Source organism: Protopterus annectens, chromosome 2.part1 (genome assembly GCF_019279795.1).
Source record: "Protopterus annectens isolate FY-2018-M chromosome 2.part1, PAN1.0, whole genome shotgun sequence".
In the NCBI taxonomy this organism is placed as follows: domain Eukaryota; kingdom Metazoa; phylum Chordata; order Ceratodontiformes; family Protopteridae; genus Protopterus; species Protopterus annectens.
The window spans coordinates 667,262,966-667,285,462 of record NC_056729.1 but is presented as its reverse complement, the minus strand read 5'-3'; the positions used below and the strand labels follow the sequence as shown (position 1 = coordinate 667,285,462).

Sequence of the window (22,497 nt, the reverse complement as noted above, 5' to 3'; positions counted from 1 at the left end):
CCCTTCAGAAATTTCACACTAGAGCAAAATCTTTTATTCTATCAACTTTCTAAGTTTGTAAGAGCAATATTTAAAAATTGTCCCTATATTTGGGCCTTTGTCCCCCATTATTTATGGATGTGTCCAGATTTGTTGCTTAGAGTTTGAGGGGTATGTTTGTCATTTGGACTCTCCACAGAATCCAGGTATTCACCAAGATAATGGCAGTCATAGCAGCTCATCTCTGGTACAAGGGCTCCAGGTCTTCCCATACTTATATAATTGGCTTCTAACTGCTACCTCCAAGGATCTACTATTGCAACACCAATCAGTCCTTCTATCTCTGACAAATCGCTTGGTTATTTCAATAAACTTACAAAAGCAAGCTATCATCTGCTCACAGCATAGGATTCGTAGGCTGCCACATAGATATGGTGCATCAGGTAGGAAAACTTCACCTGGAACGAGTCAAATCCTTAAGGTCTATAGTTCTCCAAGTGATAAAACACCCTCTGCCTCAAGCATGACTCATTCTGTGACTCTTAGGAGTAATGGCCTCCTCTGTAATTCAGGTTTCTCTTGCAAGATAGTGCATGAGAGTTCTACAGTGGACACTAGCTGTGCAATGGTCACAAAAGCTCCACCCTCCTTACAACATAATTCATCTGACTTAGGCCTACATACATCATATCCAGTGGTGGATTTTGTTTGACAGTTCTTCAGGGCAGACCCTTCCATCCCGTTGTTCCCAAGACAACCTTCATTGCAAACACCTCCCTTCTAGGGTGGGGAGGGGACATTTTAAAGGGAAGACAGTTCAAGGAACATGGTCAGCAATAGACGCAGGATTTCACATCAGTGTCTTGGAGTTGAGGCTGGTCCTCCTAACATTGCAGGCTTTTCAGGATGTCCTAGCCAAGGATGTGACTCCCTTCCACTCAGACAACATGTTGGTGGTTTGATATCACTTAACAAGGTGGAAAGGACTCGTACCCTGTTTGCTGAGAAGCCTTGAGAGTTTGGCAATTGGTGTTGTCTTCAAGCCACTTTCTGATAGCAATGCACATTCCTGGGACATCCATTATTGTAGTGGACAAACTGAGCAGAACTATTCTATTGCCTCACAAGTGGTCTCTCAACAAAGCAATGGCAATGGAAATTTTCAGCCACTGGGGCCAACTTTGCTGTGACCTCCTTGTTCATACCCCAACAATGGATGCAGCAGTTACTTCACTCTCATCCCTCCACAGGGACAATCATAGAGAGATGCTTTAGTCCATACTTGGTCCACAGGTCTCCTTTTTGCCTTTCCACCAATTCCCCTCATCAGCAAGTTCATTCAGAAAACCATGGAGTGCAAGACCAGGGTAATCCTTATTTCCACCTTCTGGCCTCTGCAGGTACGGTTCCCTTTCTTTGGCCTCAAATTCTACACCCACCATGAGTTCTGGATCCTATTCCAGATCTCCTCAGTAACCCATTCAGGCTACAGCTACTGGATCTCAACTGGCAGCATGGTTTCTCCAATTTAAACAATTGCTATAGATGGCAGTTTTTTGCCCCTGTAGTCCATTCAGTCTCTTCTTCTTAGAGACTCAGCCAAGAAGAGTTACAAAAGTAAATGAAAATGTTTTTCTATATGGGCCTCTTCAAAGGGGCACCCTTTTACCTCAGATTTTGGAGTTTCTATCAGAACTGTTTAAAGATCGCTGTAGTTACTCTACAAGTCCCAATATGTGTCAATTTCAAATTTTTACATAGGCACAACAATACACCTGTTGCTTCATTTAAACTGACCATGGTCTTCCTAAGAAGAATATGTTTATTCAAACCCCCAGTTCATGATCCATCCCTCCTGGGCATATTACAATTTTGCTTCAGTCACTAAACTAAAAACCTTTTGATCCCACAGCTTCAGTAGATCTGATATTTTTCTCATGGAAGAATATTTTCTTGGTGGTTACATCTGCAAATTCTGTGTCAGAATTGCAGGCACTTTCTTGCAAACTTCCATTCCTTATTTTTCACAAGAACAGTGTATGCATCACTAAGGACAAACCCTTCATTTCTTCCCAAAGTAGCTTAAAAATCTAACTTGAACCAACAGATTGATTTTCCAGTTTTCTTTCCATATTTTTGCTATCAAAGGAGAATATGCTCTGCATTACTCAATTGACCATGGGCAACTCTATCTTCATCATACTGAGAGTTTCAGAAAATCAGACCAATTGTTGGTATCCTTCTCCAAGACAAAATCTGGGCAATTTGTGTCTAAAGTAACCCTATCAAAATTGCTAGTAGACTGCATTTCATTTGTTTGTAAGTTGAAAGGCCTGTCCTTACATTCAAAGCCTAAGGCTCATACTAACAGGGCAATGGTAACTTTAACAGCATTTGCAAAATGAATGCCTGTCAGTGAAATATGCACTGCAGCAATTTGGTCTTCAGCTCATACCTTTATATCTCATTTAAATTAGATGTGCAGTCTACGACTCTGACATTTTTTGGCTCTGCCATACATAGCTTGGGAATCTGTCCCACATGTTGAATCATTGGTGTGACAATGTGGGGTATTGCTATCTATGCCAGGAGAAGTAGGGCAGTGGATGTGTAACGTATGCCAGCATAGCTCGCTGGAATTTTGTAAAGAATTATGTCATTTGTATATTAAACTGATTTGTACAGGTGTTTGTGTTTGAAAATGTATAGGTGTTTGTGTTTGAAAATGTATTTGTAAAGCTGCTTGTGTTAAAAAAATGTACCAACAGTGGGTCCTGATGGACAGAAAAAAGAAATACTCCTGTATGTCAGACTATTATAACTGTTGAAATTAATATTGTAACAGAGGATACTGAAGAGAAGAGGTTAATCTCAGTCCCAGTTAGCTTTTAGAAAAATATCCTGAAATTAAATAATTTACTGTAGGCCACAAAAATTGTATCTCACAGGTCTCAATGCAGCCAGAGACAAAAAGTCTGTACTAGGAAGCCTTCTGTATTGTCTTTAGCAGTGAACTAATTGCTACCCTGAAAGGGTGGAAGTGTTGAAATGGCGTTATGGCTTCCGGATGTTATAACACATCTTAGCAAAGTTCTATCTGTGTGAATGGTAATACATATGTGCGAGATTCTGATTCGGTTTCTAGTTAAGGGGGTAGTATGGGAACCAGAAGTCAGATGACCAGATGTATGTGATGTCATTCTGTACTCCAGGACTGAAATGATGATTTAATACTAGATAAGAGTGAAGTCTCAGGGCAATCTGTCTTTGTAACCTGACATAGAAGCATCACTTGCCTACTTCATCTTGCCTTGCTTTAGTAAGTAACCAGGGAATAAGTAATTCTTTATATCAATCAGGAAAATATAGTGAGATTGGTTAACTATTGTTTTTCTGTATCTGTGTGAATCTGTTTGTCTATGTTATTGTGAATATTTCCTGTGATTGAAACTCTGGTGTTTATTACAAATAGATATTCATTCAGTATTTTCATATTCTTTTATTTCTTATTTTTAAATATATTTAAACTTTTCATTGTGGCTGGTCCTTTAAGGAATATTTTAATCTTTGAGAATACTCATATTTATTTGGTGACACTATGTCCACTTCTGAAAGCCTTACTGCATTGGTCAAACGCTACCATTTGTATTAATATTAATTTCACTCAGCATAATTGGGTACCCTTGTAAGAGCCTTAGAGTAGCTGGCTTTGGCGTGTCTGGTGACAGAAACTACCTTATAGCCTGGGTGGAGGGACATACCTAGCTAATCTGTGCCAGACTTTCCCCAGGTGTGTGTGTGTGTGTGTGTGTGTGTGTGTGTGTGTGTGTGTGTGTGTGTGTGTGTGTGTGAAAATCAAATCTCAAAGTGTGTGAGTGTCAGCTACTTGGAGTAGGGACACAGAGCACTGGTTTCACAGATAAAGAGTGGCAGAGGACTTGGCTTGGACACTCAGTTGAGGAATCTGTTCTAAAGCTGTGCCACTGGGGAGTGTTGCTGGGGGCCTGGAGAGAGAGAGACTGAAACAGAGAGCCTGGACTGAGTGTGTTCCCTGTGTGCTCTTAAGGGAGATTGTGCTTGATGCAGAGAGGTTCATCTGGAAATACTGTATATAATACCGGTGTCTGTGGTGAAGGTTCAGGCTCCTTGATTACTGACTCAGAGGAGGGCTGTCACAATTGGTTATGAATGTTATGAACTTAATATAAAGATAGATCCATGTTGTCTTATTTTCTTCTGGCTCAACTTTCCTCCTCCTTGTTACTTATTCTTTCTAGGGATCGGCCAGACCTTTTCTGGACCCTGTCTGACCCTTTTGTACCTCTTAGCTTATATAGTGATCTTTATTTTTCCTTTCTTTATTATATCCAACATAATTTATCACTAATTGGGAACATTCAGCAAACTCTGAGTTAATTCAGACGGAGAGGGAAATTGTAGGTAAGGGAGGAGTCAAAGCTGTATGATCCAATACTGTTGTATAAGATGCGGTGGTCAAATCCGGATGGATCCGACAACCCACATGTTGAACCAGACAAAAATAAGACAGCACAAATCCATCATTATGGTTAGTACATAACTTTTGTTTCTCCTGTTGCAAAGGTCACTACTCATTGTTTGCAGCTTGTATACGACTCAGTTGATACTACTTCTATGGCTATGGCCAGTGTTACTGTTTTGAGGAGGTTTGCATGGCTGCATTCTCAGAACTTCCCAGATTATGATAAAGTGAGATTTTAAATTCTTCCTTGGATGAAGATTTAGTGCTTGGCCCCTCTGCTGCAGAGGTGATCAAAAAGTGTGATGAAAGAGGTAAGCTGATCCAGGGAATCTATAAGATTTTTAGCCCTCCTTTTCCAAATTGTCCAAGGGATTTTTTATCTCATCATCCATTATTTGCAAAAAATAAATAAATAAATAAACCAGAATAAACAGTTTCAACAAAATTAAGGAAAACAGATGTTCAAGAAGAAATGACAAGGGGATGGAAGCCTCAAATCTCTCAAAACTAAGAACAGTCCAGAGAGTCTGGATAGGTATTCAAGAGACTCTTTGTGACTCCTCCCATTTTTCTTCTAGAAAGTCTGAATCTCCATTTTTTTTCTCTTTGACAGCAGATTATTTCATACAAATGGGTTCTGAAAAATCATTCATCAGGGTTACAGATGTCAGTGGGAAGAAATTCCTCCTTTCTAGGGGTCAGGCACTTTTGGCTCTTTTGTTTCCACCTGTTTATCACATGCTTTCCCAAGGAGTCATAGAACCAATTCCACTTTCCCAGGTGGAGGAGGGGTTTTATTCATGGATGTTCTTAGTGCCAAAGAAAGAAAATGCTTGGAGATCAGTTTTGGATTTTTTTCCTAAATCTGTGATAGTGCCCAAATTCAAAATGTTGTCAATTCAAATCCTGTTACCTCTTCCACTTTCAAGTTTCCAGGTAATACTAAACTTAAAAGATGCTTATTATTATATCTCTATTCATCCAGACTTCAGATATTCCTTAAGGTTTTGTGTGCCTGGATCGCATTATCAGTTCTCACCCTTACCCTTTGAACTATCCACTGCACCAAGAGAGTTTACAAAGTGTCTAGTTCCAGTTATAGCTTATTGTAGGCTACATTGTATTCATGTTTCAATGTTTAGATGACTTGCTTATCTTTGCACAGTCTTTTTCAAAGTGTCAGAAATCTTTTTTTTGGGTAGGAGGTCACTTACACATGGTGAGATTCCAAGAGAAAAATGAGTAGGTTTTTTTTGACTCCTTCACACAGGATTGTGTTCCTGGAGGCCAACTAGAAACCTTGGTTAAAAGAGCTTTTGTTCCACAGGAAAAAATAGATCTTATTCCCTTATCAAGGTTCATTTATCAGCCATAGCTGCACATCTGCCCATGGATCTTCCTTTTTCAGTACAGTCTCATGTGGGTAGTTCCTCATTTGGACCTGCAAGCTCTTAGTCAACTCTATATTATTTTCCATAGGAACAGGGTTTCTTTGAGAACTAACCCTTCTTTTATGCCTAAAATTGTATCTTTGTTTACATTAAGCTAAATTGTCCATCTCAAGTTTTCTTTTCTGCACCTAGAAATGAGGGAGAAAAGATACTCCATAACTTGGATGCCCACAGATAACTTGTGTACCATCTTGACAAAACTATATCTTTCAGATCAATTGTTCATTTCTTGTGAAGGTATGAAGGGACAACCTGTGTCAGAACAGGCCATTTCCAAATGGTTGTCTGTTATGCTCACCATAACAAAACTATCCCAGGGAGGGTCAAAACCCACTCTATGTGGCTTTGGCCTCATGTATGGCTTTTTGGAAAGGGTTAGATTCTTGAAGTATTTTAGATGTTGCTACTTACTCCTCTGTACGTACTTTACAAAGCGCTATAATCTTGATTCTTTCTCTAGGTCCAGATCAAGCTTTGCTAGGAAACTTTTCCAGTTGCCACTGGCTTCTTCTCCTTCCAACTCCCAAATGTAGTTAGCTAAGGTAATCTACTCGTATAGCTAAGGCTACTGTAGAATGTGAACAATGTGATCAACAGTGCAGTTGTGTAAGTTGAACTTACAGTAACAGTTGATGTTTGAATGATCACTACTACAGTAACTGCTTCCTTCCTCAATCCAGCTTGTTTTTTGGTGTGTTTTAATGTCAGGTTGTGGACATTTATTTTTTGTTCTAGCATTGCTGGCAGGAAAGCTCTAAAGAGCTTCATGCCCAAACTTGTCTTTTAGTCAGCTCAGCTCAAGCTGCTTGACGAGCATTTTTCATGCAGTATGCATGCGTGTTTTTTTTTTTTTTTTTTAACATTTATTCACTCCATTATATACATTGCTCAATTCCTGCCTTCCGATAAATCTCACTCAGCATTGTGAACATTATTTTGCAGGTATTTTCACACAAATTTAATTTGTCTATGTAATTTGCTTACTTTTTTTTTTTCTAAAGATCCTACCTCCCATTATTTTATCTCCTTTACAATTTTCAGTACTTCAGTTATAGCTTGATTAGACTTTGATTTCCATTTCTAGTAATTCTTTTTTGGACGCCAGTAGTGTTAAAGTTAGTAAAGCTTTACTTTGTCTAGGCAATTCAGATCCTGTGTCCCATCTTAAAGTAATAATTTCCTTAGTTACAATGATTTGCTCCCTCAATACGTCTGACACATGCTGTAGGGAATGTTTTAAATTTGCCAACTCATTATTCCTAAAAAAACATGTTGCCTTTCTCTGTCCCATCACATCTCCAGCATTTGCTATCTACATGAGGAAGAAATCTCTGAAGTCTGAGTAGGGTCTAAAAATATCTATGCAAACACTCCCAAGCAGAAAACCTAAACCTTCTGGACTTTGTTGCATACTTGGGAGCTATATAGCTGTACTCCCATTGTTTCTTTTTAAATTGTCTTTCCATTCCTGCTTCCCAATCATTTCTAACCTTCTCTGATTGGTTCTTATAGTTACCATGCCGTATTTTATATGTTGTACTAATTATCTCTTTCTAGCAGCAGCTTCCGTTCTAGCCTCAACTAAACCTCTACCAGACCTGGTCCTTTCACTTAGTACTCTCGTCTCCTTGTCACTTTGTTTTCCAAAACTATGACATGTCCTTTTCTGGATTTATCTAGTACAAAATAATAGTATCTGCATATAAAGCTGACTTTTCTTGAGCTGCATACCATTTATATCCTTGAATTTCTGAGTTCCTTATTTTTTTTGCAATGGCTCTAAATATAAAGCAAATAACATAGGGGAAAAGGTACTTTTCCTGATTGGACACCCCTGTCTGGTTCCTCTGTTTAAACACAACTTCTCAGAGGAAAGCTCTCCCATCTTAAGTCTTCCCTCCAACCCTTCATATATCCACCTAATTAACTATATTCTATCTGGGAATGCGAATGCTACCATTGTTCTACTCATAAAGTCCTAGCTGACTATATTTAATACATTCTCTGAGTCGGTACCCATCAGCAGTAGTGGTATTTTCTTAATTTTGCTTCCCTCTGGAACACCATTGTTCTATTACGTTCACAGGTTCATTATAGTGTTCTGACCATAAGGCCATCAAGGAATACTGCTGTCTGAATAGAGGGATCATAAACACAGTCCAAACGTTTCTTAAATGAGTCTGTACTTTTTCCAATTTATATGATAAAGGAATTTTATTCCATAAATGTATAACTGAGTTATTTAACAATTCCTTAGTTTTGTTCTCTCTACAGGAGCAATCAATTTTAAGTTGTTATATTGTGTTTTAGAACAAATTTCTGTATCCAATAATGCATGTAAAGTAATGTTATTAAATGTTTGCCTCCCATCCATAAAACCGTATAGATCCTTTATCTCTCAGTTTTGGCAAAACTTTTTTTCCATTCTTTAAGCTAAAATAGAAATAAAAACTTTTTAATAATGGTTTAAAATTGAAAAGGATCTATAGCAAGCTGGATCTTAAGGGACTGTACCCCGTTTGGGTAGTACAGCCACCAGACCTTTCTTCTAAGATGATTGTACTCCCCCTCCTCTTTTTTAAAATACTGTTAAACAAAACCTTCCAGATTTTTATCACTTTCTTTCCTCCCAATTTCCAAACTTCCATGGGAACACCATCTGTTCCTGAAGACATCCCTGTTGATTGATTATAGATCCAGTTTACCTAATGTCTTCTTATCATAGTCGTTAATTTCTGATCATCATTCCCCAAGTTGACATAGTTAAATCCTCCATAAATATTTCATTTTTTGCCATTTCTTGCTTTCTCATTCCTACATTTCCAAAATATCTCTAATACCTGTATAGTATCTCTGGTTATTTTTCCTGTAGACTTCCTAAGTTTAGTGGCACCCCTTTTTAAATTGTGTTCCCTAAGTTGTGCTAAAAGGTTTTTGTACTCTGAAATTGTTAGCAAAGCATAGTTGCTTAACAGCAACTTTTCTAAACTCTTGGATATTATCCATATACTCCCTTATTTTACCTTTTATCATTCTGCAATTTCTCTTTTTCTTTTTTGAGACATTCCCCTTATTCTGCAGTACTTTAACCTTTGTTAACATCTGTAAATAATTTCTATTACTTTTTTCCCATACTGCTATGTTCGTCATTAGGTCACTGCATTATACTTAAGTATATGGGGTTATGTCATGTATTGGATATAACAGCCAGCCAGCTTCCAGTTCTTAAGGGCACCTTCCACGTGCCCAGTCCATTGATAGCTTGAGCTAAGCAGGGAGAAATTCAGTGGTCTATGGGTCAAGCTCTTCAGACCTTTCCTGCCACCAAAGAGCTCTCCTTCTGTGCTTTAGAGGATTAATGGCTGGCTAGTCTTTCCCATTGTTAAACAGATAAGTCCCCTATGGGGTAAAAACACTGATATTTTCGTTTGACTGAAAACTTACTTTTTTTCAAAGAACTGTTTAGTTTTGCTATTTTTTTTATCTTTTTGGGATTGCCACATGGCATTTCTTTGAGTTGAAGCAGTGTGGTTCTTTTTGCTGTTTTAACTGTAAGCTGTTTTATTAAATCTTACTCTAGTTTTATAGTTAATAATTTTATAAATTATTTTGGGGACGGGGACAAGTGTTCTTTGTGCTTGTCAGTGTGTCCTTTTTTGTAAAAAGACTACTTTGTAATACTTACCTTTTACTGATTATTGCTGATGATGCTTTGCTGCATTTCAAACTTCCTTTTAGGCTTAGCAATGGAACAGCTTGTTAGTTCCTTGATTTCTTCTGTCAGAAAAAGAACATTTCAAGACAGCCTTTGCCTCTTCAGCAGGCTGCTTCCTTGCCTCAGCTGTAGATGGGTAACCCTGCAGTGGCCATTTCTGGTTTCTCACACCACTCATTTCCTTGGGTTCCTGTGGTGTAGTACCTTCAGCCATCATAGACCGGGGGTTAAACATGTCCTCTGCTGCTGTTGGAGAGTGCCCTATGGGTACGGGAGAATGTACACTTACCATAAATGTAGATGTTTGAGTGTATTCACTGTTGCAGTCATTACATTTGGGTTATCTGCTTGAAGTAGCACTCAGTCGGCCTGATTAACAAAGTCTTGGGTCCTGCGTCAGTTGCTGTCCCTTCTTCCATGACTTCAGGTCGTCAAGGGTATAAAACATGCAACCAACGCCATTACATCAGTTTTTCTTGCCCCATATGTCAGGTGCCCCCCCTAACAGGAAGCAATTAAATCTATAAATATAAGGATAATACCTCCAACAAAAAAGCAAATACACCAAAAAGCTTTTAGAGCATAGTAAGTGAGAGTAGAGGTATAGCCAAAAGAAGAAAGGGGACTGGAGGGAGGGTAGCCAGGACTGCAACAGTGAATACACTCTAACATATCTACTATGTTCTTCCTGTTTCACTGTTGCAATCATTACATTTGGGTAGATTCCCAAAGCTAAGGTTGGGAGGAGGAATTTAAATAGAATTAGGACCAGCTATAATGCCCTGCAAGACTGCAGTGGCAAACCCAGCTCTGGATTTAGAGAAAATTGGCAAATGATAATGCTTGGTGAAAGTATGTACAGAACTCCAGGTAGCAGCTTCTAGGATGTCCTTAGTAGGGACGCCACAGAGAAAGGCTGTAGAGGTAGATGCAGCCCTGGTTGAATGGGGTCTGATGCCCTGTGGGATAGGTTTTCCATGATGCTTATAGCAGAAATGAATGCAGTGGCCTATCCATTTTGAAATGGTTTGTTTTGAAATAGCTTTCCCCTCTGTCCCTGCAGCAAATGCCACCAGCAGTTATTCAGATTTCCTTTGAGGTTTAGTCCTGTCTAAGTAGAATCTAAGCTGGCTGTGCACATCTAAAGAGTGCAGTATCCATTCCCCTTTGTTCTGTGGGTTAGGAAAGAAGGTAGGTAAATGAATGGGCTGATTAAGAGCCACACTGGATACCACCTTGGGAATGAAGGAGGGATTGGTTCTGAGGGACACCCTGTCCGCATGAAAGATGATGAAAGGTTCCACTGCCATGAGGGCCTGTAATTCAGATAACCTTCTTTCAGAAGTGATTGCTAAAAGGAAAGCTGTTTTCCAGGAAAGAAATTTTAAATGTGCAGTAGCAGCTGGCTCGAAAGTAGGAAGAGTGAGTTTCTCCAAGACAAAGTTAAGATTCCAGGCTGGAGTTGGAGCTCTCCTGGGTGGCCTTAAATTTTTGACCCCTCTGAGGAACTGTTTAAGCAGTGGGTGAGAGAAGAGGGGAGGCTCTGTGCTATAATGAGCTGAAATGGCTGAGTCATGAATTTTGATGGAGGAAAAAGACAAGCCCTTATGAAGCAGCTCAGTCAAGTATTGTAGAATCTGAGGTAAACTGGGCACTGTTGCGTTCATTCCTTGAGATTGGTTCCAGGCACAGAATCTTTTCCATTTTGCCGCATACAGTTTTTTAGTACTAGGCCTCCTTGCCTGTGAAATGATATCCATCACTGATTTACTGAGGGATGGTGAAGGAGAGATTAGGTAATTAATCAGGCTACTAGGTTTAGGGTTTGCAGCTGAGGGTGCAGAATCTGGTTCTCCTGCTGAGACAACAGGGAAGGAATCCGTGGCAGGTGCCATGGAGCTAAGCTTGACACTGCACAAGAGTGGGTACCAGTGTTGGTGAGGCCAGTCTGGTGCAATTAAAAATCGTCCTTGGCTTGTCCTGTTTGATCTTTAGTAGTACCTTGGAGAGCAGAGGAGGAAAGGCATAAACTGATAGGTTTTTTCCAGCTGAAGGATAAGAGCATCCACTTTCCAAGCTAGCTTGTGGGGAATCCTTGTGCAAAATGTGTCCAGTTGATGGTTCTGGGGGGAGGCAAACAGGTCTATATCTGGGCTCCCCATTTGCTTGTCAACATGTTGAAAATCCTTGGTTCCAGTTTCCACTCATGTGGGTCCACGAGGTTTCTGCTTAGTCCATCTGCATGTGTATTTAGTTTTCCTGGCAGGAATTGAGCTTGTAGATTCACTTGGTAGCTCAAAGCTGTGTTACACAATGCCATGGCTAGTCTGCAGAGGGGTAAGAATGTGTACCCCCCCTGCTTGTTTATGTACCACATGACCGCGGTGTTGTCCGTCTTTACCATTAGTTGTCCTGGAAGAATGTGGTCCTTGAAAATCTGTCAGAGCATTCTGTACAGCTAACATTTCCTTTTGATTTATGTGTAGGTGCATTTGACTTGGGTTCCATTTGCCCTGAATGCACTTCCCTGCCAGGTGAGCCCCCTATGCATAGTCTGATGCGTCTGTTAGGATTTGGGCGGCAGGGGGTAATGTGAATGGTAGTCCCCTGTTTTGGTGGCAGGCCTCTGCCCACCAAAGGAACTCTAGGCGTAGGCAAGGTATGATAGGAATCCTTGCTTCTAGATCCTGTGACTGTTGACACCATAGGCTTTTGAGATACCATTGTAGTTTCCTCATATGCATCCTTGCATATGGAATTAGAAGAATGCAGGAGGCCATGAATTCCAAGGCTTGCAGTATTTGCCTTGCAGATAACTGGGTTTTTGTGGCCACTTGTTTGAAGTAAGTTGTCAAATGAATCATTTTCTCTGGCGTGAGGAAAGCCATCTGGGAAGTTGTATTTAAGCTTGCTCCCCAGGAATATAATTTGTTGGCAGGGTACCAGGTGGGATTTCTTTTCGTTTATGGTGAACCCCAGACAAGTCAGTACCCTTTGAACAAAGGCCAGATGATTCAAAAGAATGTCCTTGCTTTCTGCCTGAATTAGACAATCGTCCAGGTTTGGGTATATTTGAATATTTCTTTGCCTGCAAAATGCAATGACTGGAGCTAGGCACTTTGTGAATACCCTGGGCATAGTAGATAAGCCAAAGGGCAGTGCAAAGAACTATAGTGCATGTAGCATGCTTTGAAGCGTAGGTATCTTCTGCAAGACTCTATGATAGGGATGTGCGGGTATGCTTCTTTTAAGTCTAGTGTTGCCAACCATGTATCCTTGCCTAGCATAGGAAGCAGCTGGTGAAGAGTCAGTATTTTGAATTTTGGAATCACCAGAAAGGTGATTAGAATAGAAAGTTCCAGGATAGGACGCCATGTATTGCCTTTTCTGGGTAACAGGAAAATAAATAGAAACCTTGTCCCTTTTTGACTTCTGGTACCAACTGAATAGCTCCCATGTTTGAGAAAGAGAATACTTGATTTTGGGCCTCTGCCCACTGATCTGGGGGTAGATCTGGCCACCTGCTTGGTGTTTGTAACGTGTGGAAATGAAATCTGTATCCTTGGGACACTATATTTAAAACCCATTTGTCCTGGGTAATGAGTTTCCCGTTTTTGGCCTGCAGACCAATCTTTCCGCCTAAAGGAGCATTCAGTTGGGAAGTGCTTGGAAGTTTTAAAAGTAAGTCATTGAGACAGTTTTCCATAGGGGGGGAAGTCTTACTACTCTCAGGTTTTGGTACGGAACCCCCCCACTGCCTAGTCTTGTGTGTCCCTTGGGACTGAAACCTGGGGTTTCTGCTGTGTCTGGGTTTGGCTTGAGAAGACCTGGAAGGGGCTGGAAAGGACCAGTTTTTAGAGGGCCAGTGCCTACTAAATCTAGGAGGCTGAACATGTAAGAAATCTTTAACAGTTTGCATAGATTTAGCTTTATCTTCCATCTTTTTAAGAACTTCCTCAGCCTTGTTGCCAAACAGGCGGTCCTGATTTAAGGTAGGATCCAACAATTTAGCTTTAACATGATCAGGCAAACCTTGCCCCTTAAGCCAAGCATGCCTTCTGAGCACAGACCCAGTAACAACAGCTCTGCAAGAGGCCTCTAATGAATCAAATCCACATTGCAAAGTATGTTTTCCAACCTGTTCAGCAGAATGCATTAAATCCTGTAATTCTTTATTTTCAGCACAGTCAGGAATTAACATCATTTTCTGTTTAAGCAATCCAGTAACATGTTGTTGATACTTTAATATATGAAACTGGCAGTTTAAAGCCCTAATGGCCAAGGTTGCAGAAGTGTAAACTTTCTTACCCCATCTATTCAGCACCCTGGAGTCTCTATCAGAGGGGGTAGGATTCTTAGCAGTAGAAGCCTTAATGCCCTTGGGTCCCTGTGAAATAGTCTCTGGATCCGCAATAGGATTTTTAAAAAGGAACTTGTGAGAATCAGGAACCCTGTAATATCTGTCAGGTTTTCTGGGAACAGGAGGCAAAGAATCAGGGGACAAACTAGATTCTGAAAAGGCATCATCAACAATGTTTGGTATAGGAGGGATAGCTAAAGACCTATGCTGAAGCAGGAGTAAGAAATCAGTAAGCCCCTTTTTTGAATCAGAAAAATCCTGGCTTTCCCAGTGGAAATGCTCCCTTAGAGTATGTAAGGTCTCACCAAAAGAAAAATCCTTTGGAGGGGAAGCAGAGGGAATAGAGTCCTCTACATCATAATCCTCATAAGTAGATAAGGGCAAATCCAGATCATCAGAAAAATCAGAATCCTGTTCAGAAGATTCATAAACAACTTCAGTCCTAGGTCTCTTTGAAAGGAGGAGGTTGGCTTCCCCTGATTAGAGTTATAAGATCTTCAGCCATTCTTATTTGTTTTTTAGGCATAGAGGCCAGAGCATGTGGCCTGGGCGTCGGTTTCTTAGGCATGGTTTGAGATTTTGGCCTATATGAAGAAGGAGGTGTCAGTTTAATATGCAAGTCCGTAGGCCTGAATACACCCTTAGAAGCCGGTGCCTGTACAGCGGCTCCGGACCCATCCAAGGTAGAGACATCTGCAGGTTCCACAGTTGAAGCATCTCACGGCATACCAGACTCCGAATGGGTCTCAGTAGAGGCCTGCGAGTCAGAAGTAGGCGGGTATCATGGGCTGCGAAAGCACCTCACTGAGTACCGGCGAAGTGGCGACTGGCTTAGGAGAAACGTCGTCGGCAGCTTTGGACCTTGGTGGCCTGTCTCCGTCTTTATCTCTTCCTTTTTTTGGAATCCCAGTAGTCGGATGGTTAACCGACGACATTTCTGGATAATTAAACCAAGAACCGAAACATTTAAAAGCAAAAATATACCGATGACGGATAGTGCACTGATTAAATAAAGCACAAAACCGACAGCAAGGTGCTTTGTGGTCAAGGCCGAGGCAAGGAATACAGTACGAATGAAAATTTTTGTGAGGTATTTGCTTTCCACAAGTAATGCAGTTATTAACTTTTACTGATATCGGTAAGGAGCAAGAAAAAGTTTCCCCAATGGGGTACTTAGCTTTAGGTTGAAGACCTCGGTTCTAAAACTCGAAAATGAAAATTTCAGGAGTCGGCCAACCGGCACTTGAGAACTGCTTCTGCTTCGGGCACCGTGCGGCAAGAAAGACTGATGAAAATGGCGTTGGCTGCATGTTTTATACCCCTGACGACCTGACGTCATGGAAGAAGGGACAGCAACTGATGCAGGACCCAAGACTTTGTTAATCAGGCCGACTGAGGGCTACTGCAAGCAGATAGCCCAAATGTAATGACTGCAACAGTGAGACACAAAGAACATCCACTTGTCATTCTCTGAGGAAGGGACGGCTTATTCCCTGGGGTGATGTCCTTGTCATGAGTTTGTCTTCTTTGGCTATTCCTGTCAGAAAGAAGCAGAAAGTTAAGCATTTCACTTTTCCTGTCTCTGTTACTTTAAACAGGAAAGCTTTATTGGGCTTAGTTTAGGCTCTTAACCCTTCTTGTTCTGAATCTACTAGTAAGAGAAAAGGAATTCTTCTGTTTCTTAAGATTCTCAATATGATGAGCATGAAAAAGAAATATGAGGTAACAAATGCAATTGTTTCTCTTCATGCTATCAATTTTTATCCTTCCTTTGGAAGAATTTTCATTTTCTGAAACCATATCTAGGATGAACCAGTATTTTCAATTGGCAACAAAATGATATTCCAGTTTCTTTGAAAAACTTATGATTTATTACAACTGAAATTTCCTCAGCCTAGTGATGTGCCTCCTGTTCTTTCAGCTTTGGAGGATGTTTTTATTATAGCCTGCAACTTGCCTGACAGCCAGCCTGCAGACCCTGAAAAGGCATATAGATTGTATAAAAATCGTGAGTCTTAGAAATACTTATTTTCTATTCCCAGATCTGATCCTGCAGTGATTTCCTTGTGTATTGGCAACAGATAATCTCAGACAAATGGATGCTGAGAGTTGTACATCAGCGGTCCAGTTAGCTTGCTTATCTTTATAGAGTATTTATCAAAGCATCAGGAATCTCTCACTTGGGTAGGAGATCTCCTTTGCAGATGGGTATCCAGGAGAGCATTCAAAAATCTTGTCTAACTCCATCCCACCAGATTGTATTCCTGGGATGCCTCCTGGATATTTCAGTCTAAACAGCTCTTCTTCCACAGAAAAAAAAATATCAACATCTAGATCTGTTCTTAATTTTCACTCTAAAACTTTTGCAAATTAAATTCTTGGGATTTTTTTGATTCATGGCATCTGTGATTGTTACGATTCCTCTAGCCAGACTCAACATGAGAAAGATTGTGGTACCAAAAATTTGTATGGTCCAAACATCAGCACCCCCTTTTTATATTCTAGTTTTGGTATTTGTAAAAGGTGGCGAGACCATTTTTATCGGAATCCAGGTCTCCTATTCTCCCTTTCAGTTCCACCCTAACCTGTAACAACAGATGCCTCAGACTTTACTGGGAGGGTATATGTCTTTGTGAGTAAACGTACAGGGTCTTTAAACAACAAAAGACAGACCAAACACACAAACATCATAGAGATGGGTGGCAGTAATAAATACATTCAACTTTCGCAATCATCTGTGGTCCCCAGGACCTCCACAAGTGATCACATTCAACTCCCAAGTGATGGGGGTACATAAGCAAACAGGGGCTCCAGATCATACTCTGTGCATTTTAGCCATGGTAGCGTGAGATATAGCAGTTCAGCTCAGTCTCACTCTACAGGCATCTTCTGTTCCATCACAACAAATTACTGAGGCAGACAAGCCAAGCAGGACCAGAACAGACCCTTACAAATGATAATTGAATTGGGAGTTCTTCCAAGATTTTATCCAGTTGTGGGGAACAATGCAGGTAGATCTGTTCACTTCCATTCACAACAAACAACTGAAAAAAGTGCCCTCCAAGCTCATTGCAAGCAGGCTTGGAAAACAGATGCCTTTTCGTTTCCTTTGAAGGGAATATTTCTATGTATATTTCTTCCCTTTTCACTGATATCCAGGATCATTCTAAACCTTCAGAAGGACTCATTAAAGGTCATTGTAGTGACTCCCGTCGGACCCAGGCAACAGCAGTTTTCCTTTCTTTTAAAATTGGCCAAGAGCAAGTACCATAGGCTTCCTCACAGACTGGACCTACTCGCACAGTACAGGTTGTTTGATACATCCCAACTTAAACCTACTTCAACTATCTGCCTGGATGATAGAATTATTATACCTTTTAGCCTCCTGTTTTCTGAAGATGTGCAGCGGGTATTAAAAAAGCAAAGAAACCTTTTACTAGGAAAACAAATATTAGCAAATGGAAAAATATTCCTAGTTTGTGCCACATTATGAACCAAGGCCCTTTTAAGACTAGCATTTCTCTGGTTCTTCAGTGTTTGAGAGTTATTATCCTCTGGCCTTTCTTACTCTTCTATCAAAGTTCATCTTTCATCCATTTCAGAATGTGTGCCCATGGCTCCCTTTTTTTAATACATTCCCATGTCAAAATGTTTTTGATAGAGGTGCTGCATGGCCATCCACTTAGAAAGGTTGCTTCACCTTGGGATCTTAATTTTGCTTTGGAAACATTAACTCTTGCTCTATTTAAACCAGCTCCTCAGGCTTATTTGAGGTTTTTATCACGAAAAACAGTATTTCTGATTGCTCTGACTTCTGCAAGAAGAATGTCTAAGTTACTAACACTTAAGGTGGGTCAAGCTTATCTCATTTTCCACAAACATGTCTTCTTTGAGAATGAATTCTTAATTTATGCCTAATGTGATATCAGTGTTTACTTTGAGCCAGACTATCCATCTCTCTGTCTTCTTTTCAGAACCTAAAAATGATGAAGAAAAGAAGGAAAAGTGGCTCAGGTGCTATCTTGATAGAACTAAAACCTACAGAAATTCTGATCAGTTGCTCATTTCTTATGAAGGTGAGAAAAACAGGACAACCATTGTCAAAGCAGAAAATTTCCAGATGGTGATCGCATGTTATTTCCTTTTGTTACCCCCACTGTAACAAGTCAATTCCAGGCAAGATCAAGGCACAGTTTACTAGGGCCTTCAGTGTCTTTTTGGAAAGTGATGGGCACTAGAAAGTATTCTAGAGGCAGCAACATGGTCCTGTGTACATATTTTCACAAAGCAGTACAAACTAGAATCCTTTTCCAGTTCTGGACCAGACTTTGCTAGGACCATTCTCCAGGGGCTCCTGGACCCTCATCCTTTCTCCTCCCCAGTCATTCTAAGATTTGGTATTCTACTCCTTTAGCTAAGTGTACTGCAGCAGTGATCTAATGATGAACATAGTACAGTTAGGGTCTATATTAGATATTCGAACGTTAAAAAGTTCGAATCACTTAAGAATGAACTTTAGTGATCTAACTTTTAAAAGTTCAAATATCTATAAAAACAATATTTAAAAAAAAAAAGAAAAAGTAAAGGGTTTAAGCAGGGGGGCAAGTTCCCCTGCACCCCCCACACCCCCGCTACTTAAATATACCAACTCCGAGATCGCACTTCAGTGTGTTACAGTGCGGAAATGGAGAATTTTCCATTTCCTACACTGTAGCATGATCTTGCAGTTGGTATATTTAAGTAGTGGGGGGCGCAGGGTGCCTCCCTGCTTACACCCTTTAGTTTTTCTTTTATATATATATATATATATATATATATATATATATATATATATATATATATGTGTATATATATATATATATATATATATGTATATATATATATATATATATATATATATATATATATATTCATACTTTTAAAAGTTCGATCACTAAAGTTCGTTCTTTAGTGATTCGAACTTTTAAATGTTCCAGTATCTAAGATAGACAGTTTTTGTTCAAGGTTTTGCAACTTTGAAAACCTCCTTTCGCACAAAGTGGAGTTGCACGAGTGCAGAACGCACTTATGAAGGTAAACCCCATGCATCACTCAAAATCTCAGCTAAGTCCCACTCAGAATCTAGAGTTCATAGGTGCTTGTCTAAATACCATCTCTTGTGTAGCTTCTCTTACTCTTTACAGGCTGCAGAAGGTAAAATCCCAAGTACAGGCCATTCTTTCCAACGACAAGGTTCTTGCACTTCTAGTCCTTCGAGCTTTGGGGTCCATGGCAGCGACCATTACCTTAGTTCTGCTAGCAAGATTTCACATGCAACTGCTACAATAGCTTCTGACATCCCAGTGGTCCATCCTAACCCATCCAGTGATGTAACCCAATTCTTATCGCCAGTCATTGCAAGAAAGACTTGTCCTGGTAGATGGAATCTGAGGAAATTATTTTAGGCTGTCCTTTTGTCCCTCCTCAACCCAAGGCCATATTCACCACAGATGCCTCCCAGGGGGGGTCATTATCTGGGAAGAACAGCCCAAGGCACTTGGTCCCAGATACAGACCAACCTGCATATCTGTTTTCTGGAATTAAGGGCAGTGATCTTAGAGTTGCCAGCCTTTCAATCTGTCCTCCCTCTAGGAATGATTGCAGTTCAATCAGACAACATGTCTTTGGTCTGGTATATCAAGAAACAGGACAGAACCTAATCTTATCCCCTGTGTCGAGGAGCTCCCAGTGTGTGGCAATGGGCGATGCTTTCTAATAACAATGAACATCCTATAAAGCTCAAACATGATAGCGGACAGACTGAATAGATGCATTCTCTTGCCTCACAAGTGGTCTCTCATCCCAGAGTGACAAAAGAGATTTTCCATCACTGGGGCCAGCCTTGCTGCAGCCTCTTTGCATCACCCCAAAACAACAAGCGCAGCAGCTATTTTGCCCTAATTCCCCCTCAGAGGGAGTCCCCGCAAGATGCTCTCCTTCGCGATTGGTCCTTGTGTGTACTCTATGCCTCCACCCCCTTCCCTCTGATTCCTTTCTTCTTAAAGAAAGCCAGCAGGTTGAAAAGCAAAGTCTTCCTCATTGAGCCTTTCTGGCTCCGGCAAGTCTGGTTCCCCTTTCCGTGGCCTCATCTAATTCACTGTCCATGGATTCTGGACCAAGTTCTGGACCTTCTGTCTCATCCGCAGGAACTGGTGATCCCCAATCCTCAGAACCGCAAGCTTACAGCTTTGCTCCTCCAATTCCATTAGTCACTAGGCAGAAGAATTTATTTTCCAGTCCAAAAAAATCTACTGGCTTCCCATAGACCTTTCATCAGGAAACTGTATCTAAGCAAGTGAAAAAGATGTTCTATTTGGCCGTACGATAATGGTCTTAACCTGTTTTCTGCACAGGTTGAAAAAGTTTTGGAGTTTTTAGCTATATTTTTTGGTCAAGGAGCTTCTACTGTTAAGGTCCAACTAGCTGTTATTTCTAATTTCCACAATGGCTTTGAAGACCATTTACTAATTTCCCATAGATTATGTAGTGTTCATGAAAGTGGCTTTGTGGTTTAAACCTCTGTTTCAAGACCCTCTAGCTCCTTGGGATCTGACCTTGGTTTTGGAGTTTTTGGTGCTTCCTCCCTTGAACCGGCGGCTACATGTCACTTAAATTTTCTTTCATGGAAAACGATTTTTCTGATAGCCATTACCTCCGCCAGGAGAATTTCTGAGATACAAGCATTATCTTCAAACCCCCATATTTGGTTTTTCATAAGGATAGAACCAAACCCATCTTATCTCCCTAAGGTGGTCTCAGAAACTAATATTAATCAAACCATTGACTTGCCCGTTTTCTTTCCTAATTTTTCCAACAAAGGTGAATATTGCTTACATTTGCTGGATGTTCACAGACAATGATGTTTCTACCTCAGTAGAACTAAAGAATCTAGAAAATCGGACCAGTTATGAGAGCAGCGCACTACACTAGATCAATAGCCACATCTGCTGTTTTCCATTCCAAGGCATCCATCGATGAAATATGCACAGCAGCAACCTGGGCTACTCTGCATACCTTTATCACTCATTACAAATTGGATCTGGTCTCCAGGGGAAGAGCATCCTTTGGCTCTATGGTTCTCAGCAATATCCTTCCATAAGGCCACCCAGGATCTAAAGTAGCTGGGGACTCTATCACAAAGGTAAAGGATAAACGAAGATTGATAACATCAGATAAAGAAGTTATGTACTCACCATAATGTTTCATCTGTTTTGTCAGTCATCATTTATCCTTTGCACCCCTTCCCCCTCCTATACACTCTCTGGAGGATCGGAAGCTTATCCTGGTAACTTTATCAGGTTTGACCTTGGATGTGGCCTCTTCAGTTCTGTTTACAAATTCCATTGTCTTTGTGTAGCTGCAAACTCGATCTGAGATAATATGGAGAGGGGTATTGTGGGTAGAGTCTTAGCTCAAGAGTTTTTGGCTGGCGCGAGCTATGTAACGGCCGAGCCAGATATTCTTTGTGTTTCCGTGTTGCAGTCATCACCTGTGGGTTATCCCTGCTGTGGTAGTCATTGGCCAACCCGAATACCAGAGTCAATGTTTTTCTGCGTCTGCTGCTGTCACTTGTTGACTGACGTCAGGTCGTCAGTGCTATAAAGTAAGTCAGCCGACGCCATTACATCAGTCTGTCTTGCTGTGGAGTCCGTACCCGAAGCAGTTTGCAAGTGTGCCAGTCGGACTCTACCAGAGTTCGAATTTTCAGCTGAAAACGTCTAAAGCTAAGTACCCCATTGGGGATTCTTTTTTCTTGCACTAACCAATGTCAGAAAAAGTTAACAATTGTCTCGTCTGTGGAAAACAGATCCCACACAGAGACTTCCATTCATACTGCGTCACTTGTTTAGACCCAGACCACAAAGTCCCCCGTTGCCGGTTTTGTGCCTTCAACGGGAGAACCATTTGTCGTAGAACTCTTATTGTAGATAGGTATTTTCGTCTTCTGTCTTCGCTTTCCGAAATGGCGTCAGTCATCCAGCAATCCATAGACATTCTGAAAAAACTAGGATTCAAAGATAGAGACAGACCACACAAGGCTAAGCCTTCAGACGACGCTACCGGTAAGCAGGTAGTCAGTTCTCTGGAATTCAGTGAGGCGCTTTCGCAGCCCCTGATGCCCAATGCAATATCTATGCAGGCCTCTACCTGAGACCCTTTTGGAGTCCGGTATGCCACAGAAATCTTATTCATCTTCCAAGCCGTTGGTTGTCTCTGCCTCATTTGGGTCCAGAGCCGCGATGCAGGCACCAGCTTCCGAGGAGGCCTCTCGCACTACCGATTCTAGACAGAAACCGACGTCCTCTCATCCGAGTACCGCTTCTCTCAGACTGATGGATGCTCTTAGGCCTAGAAGCCAGGCCACTCCTAGAAAATCTGCCTCTAATCTTCATCTTACTCCTGCTCCACCTCCCCAAGCACAAATGCTTAAGGTGGCGGAGGATCTTCTCTC

The 22,497-nt window shown here is 40.9% G+C and overlaps 1 protein-coding gene across 1 annotated transcript in view; it reads left to right on the top strand.

Moving 5' to 3' along the window:
• MND1 (meiotic nuclear divisions 1) overlaps positions 1-22,497 on the top strand; it is a 937,304-nt gene that overhangs the window by 864,844 nt on the left and 49,963 nt on the right. The window contains exon 7 of the mRNA XM_044063493.1: positions 17,981-18,082. Within this exon, the coding sequence (XP_043919428.1) occupies positions 17,981-18,082 (102 nt within the window). The remainder of the gene's footprint in view (positions 1-17,980; positions 18,083-22,497) is intronic.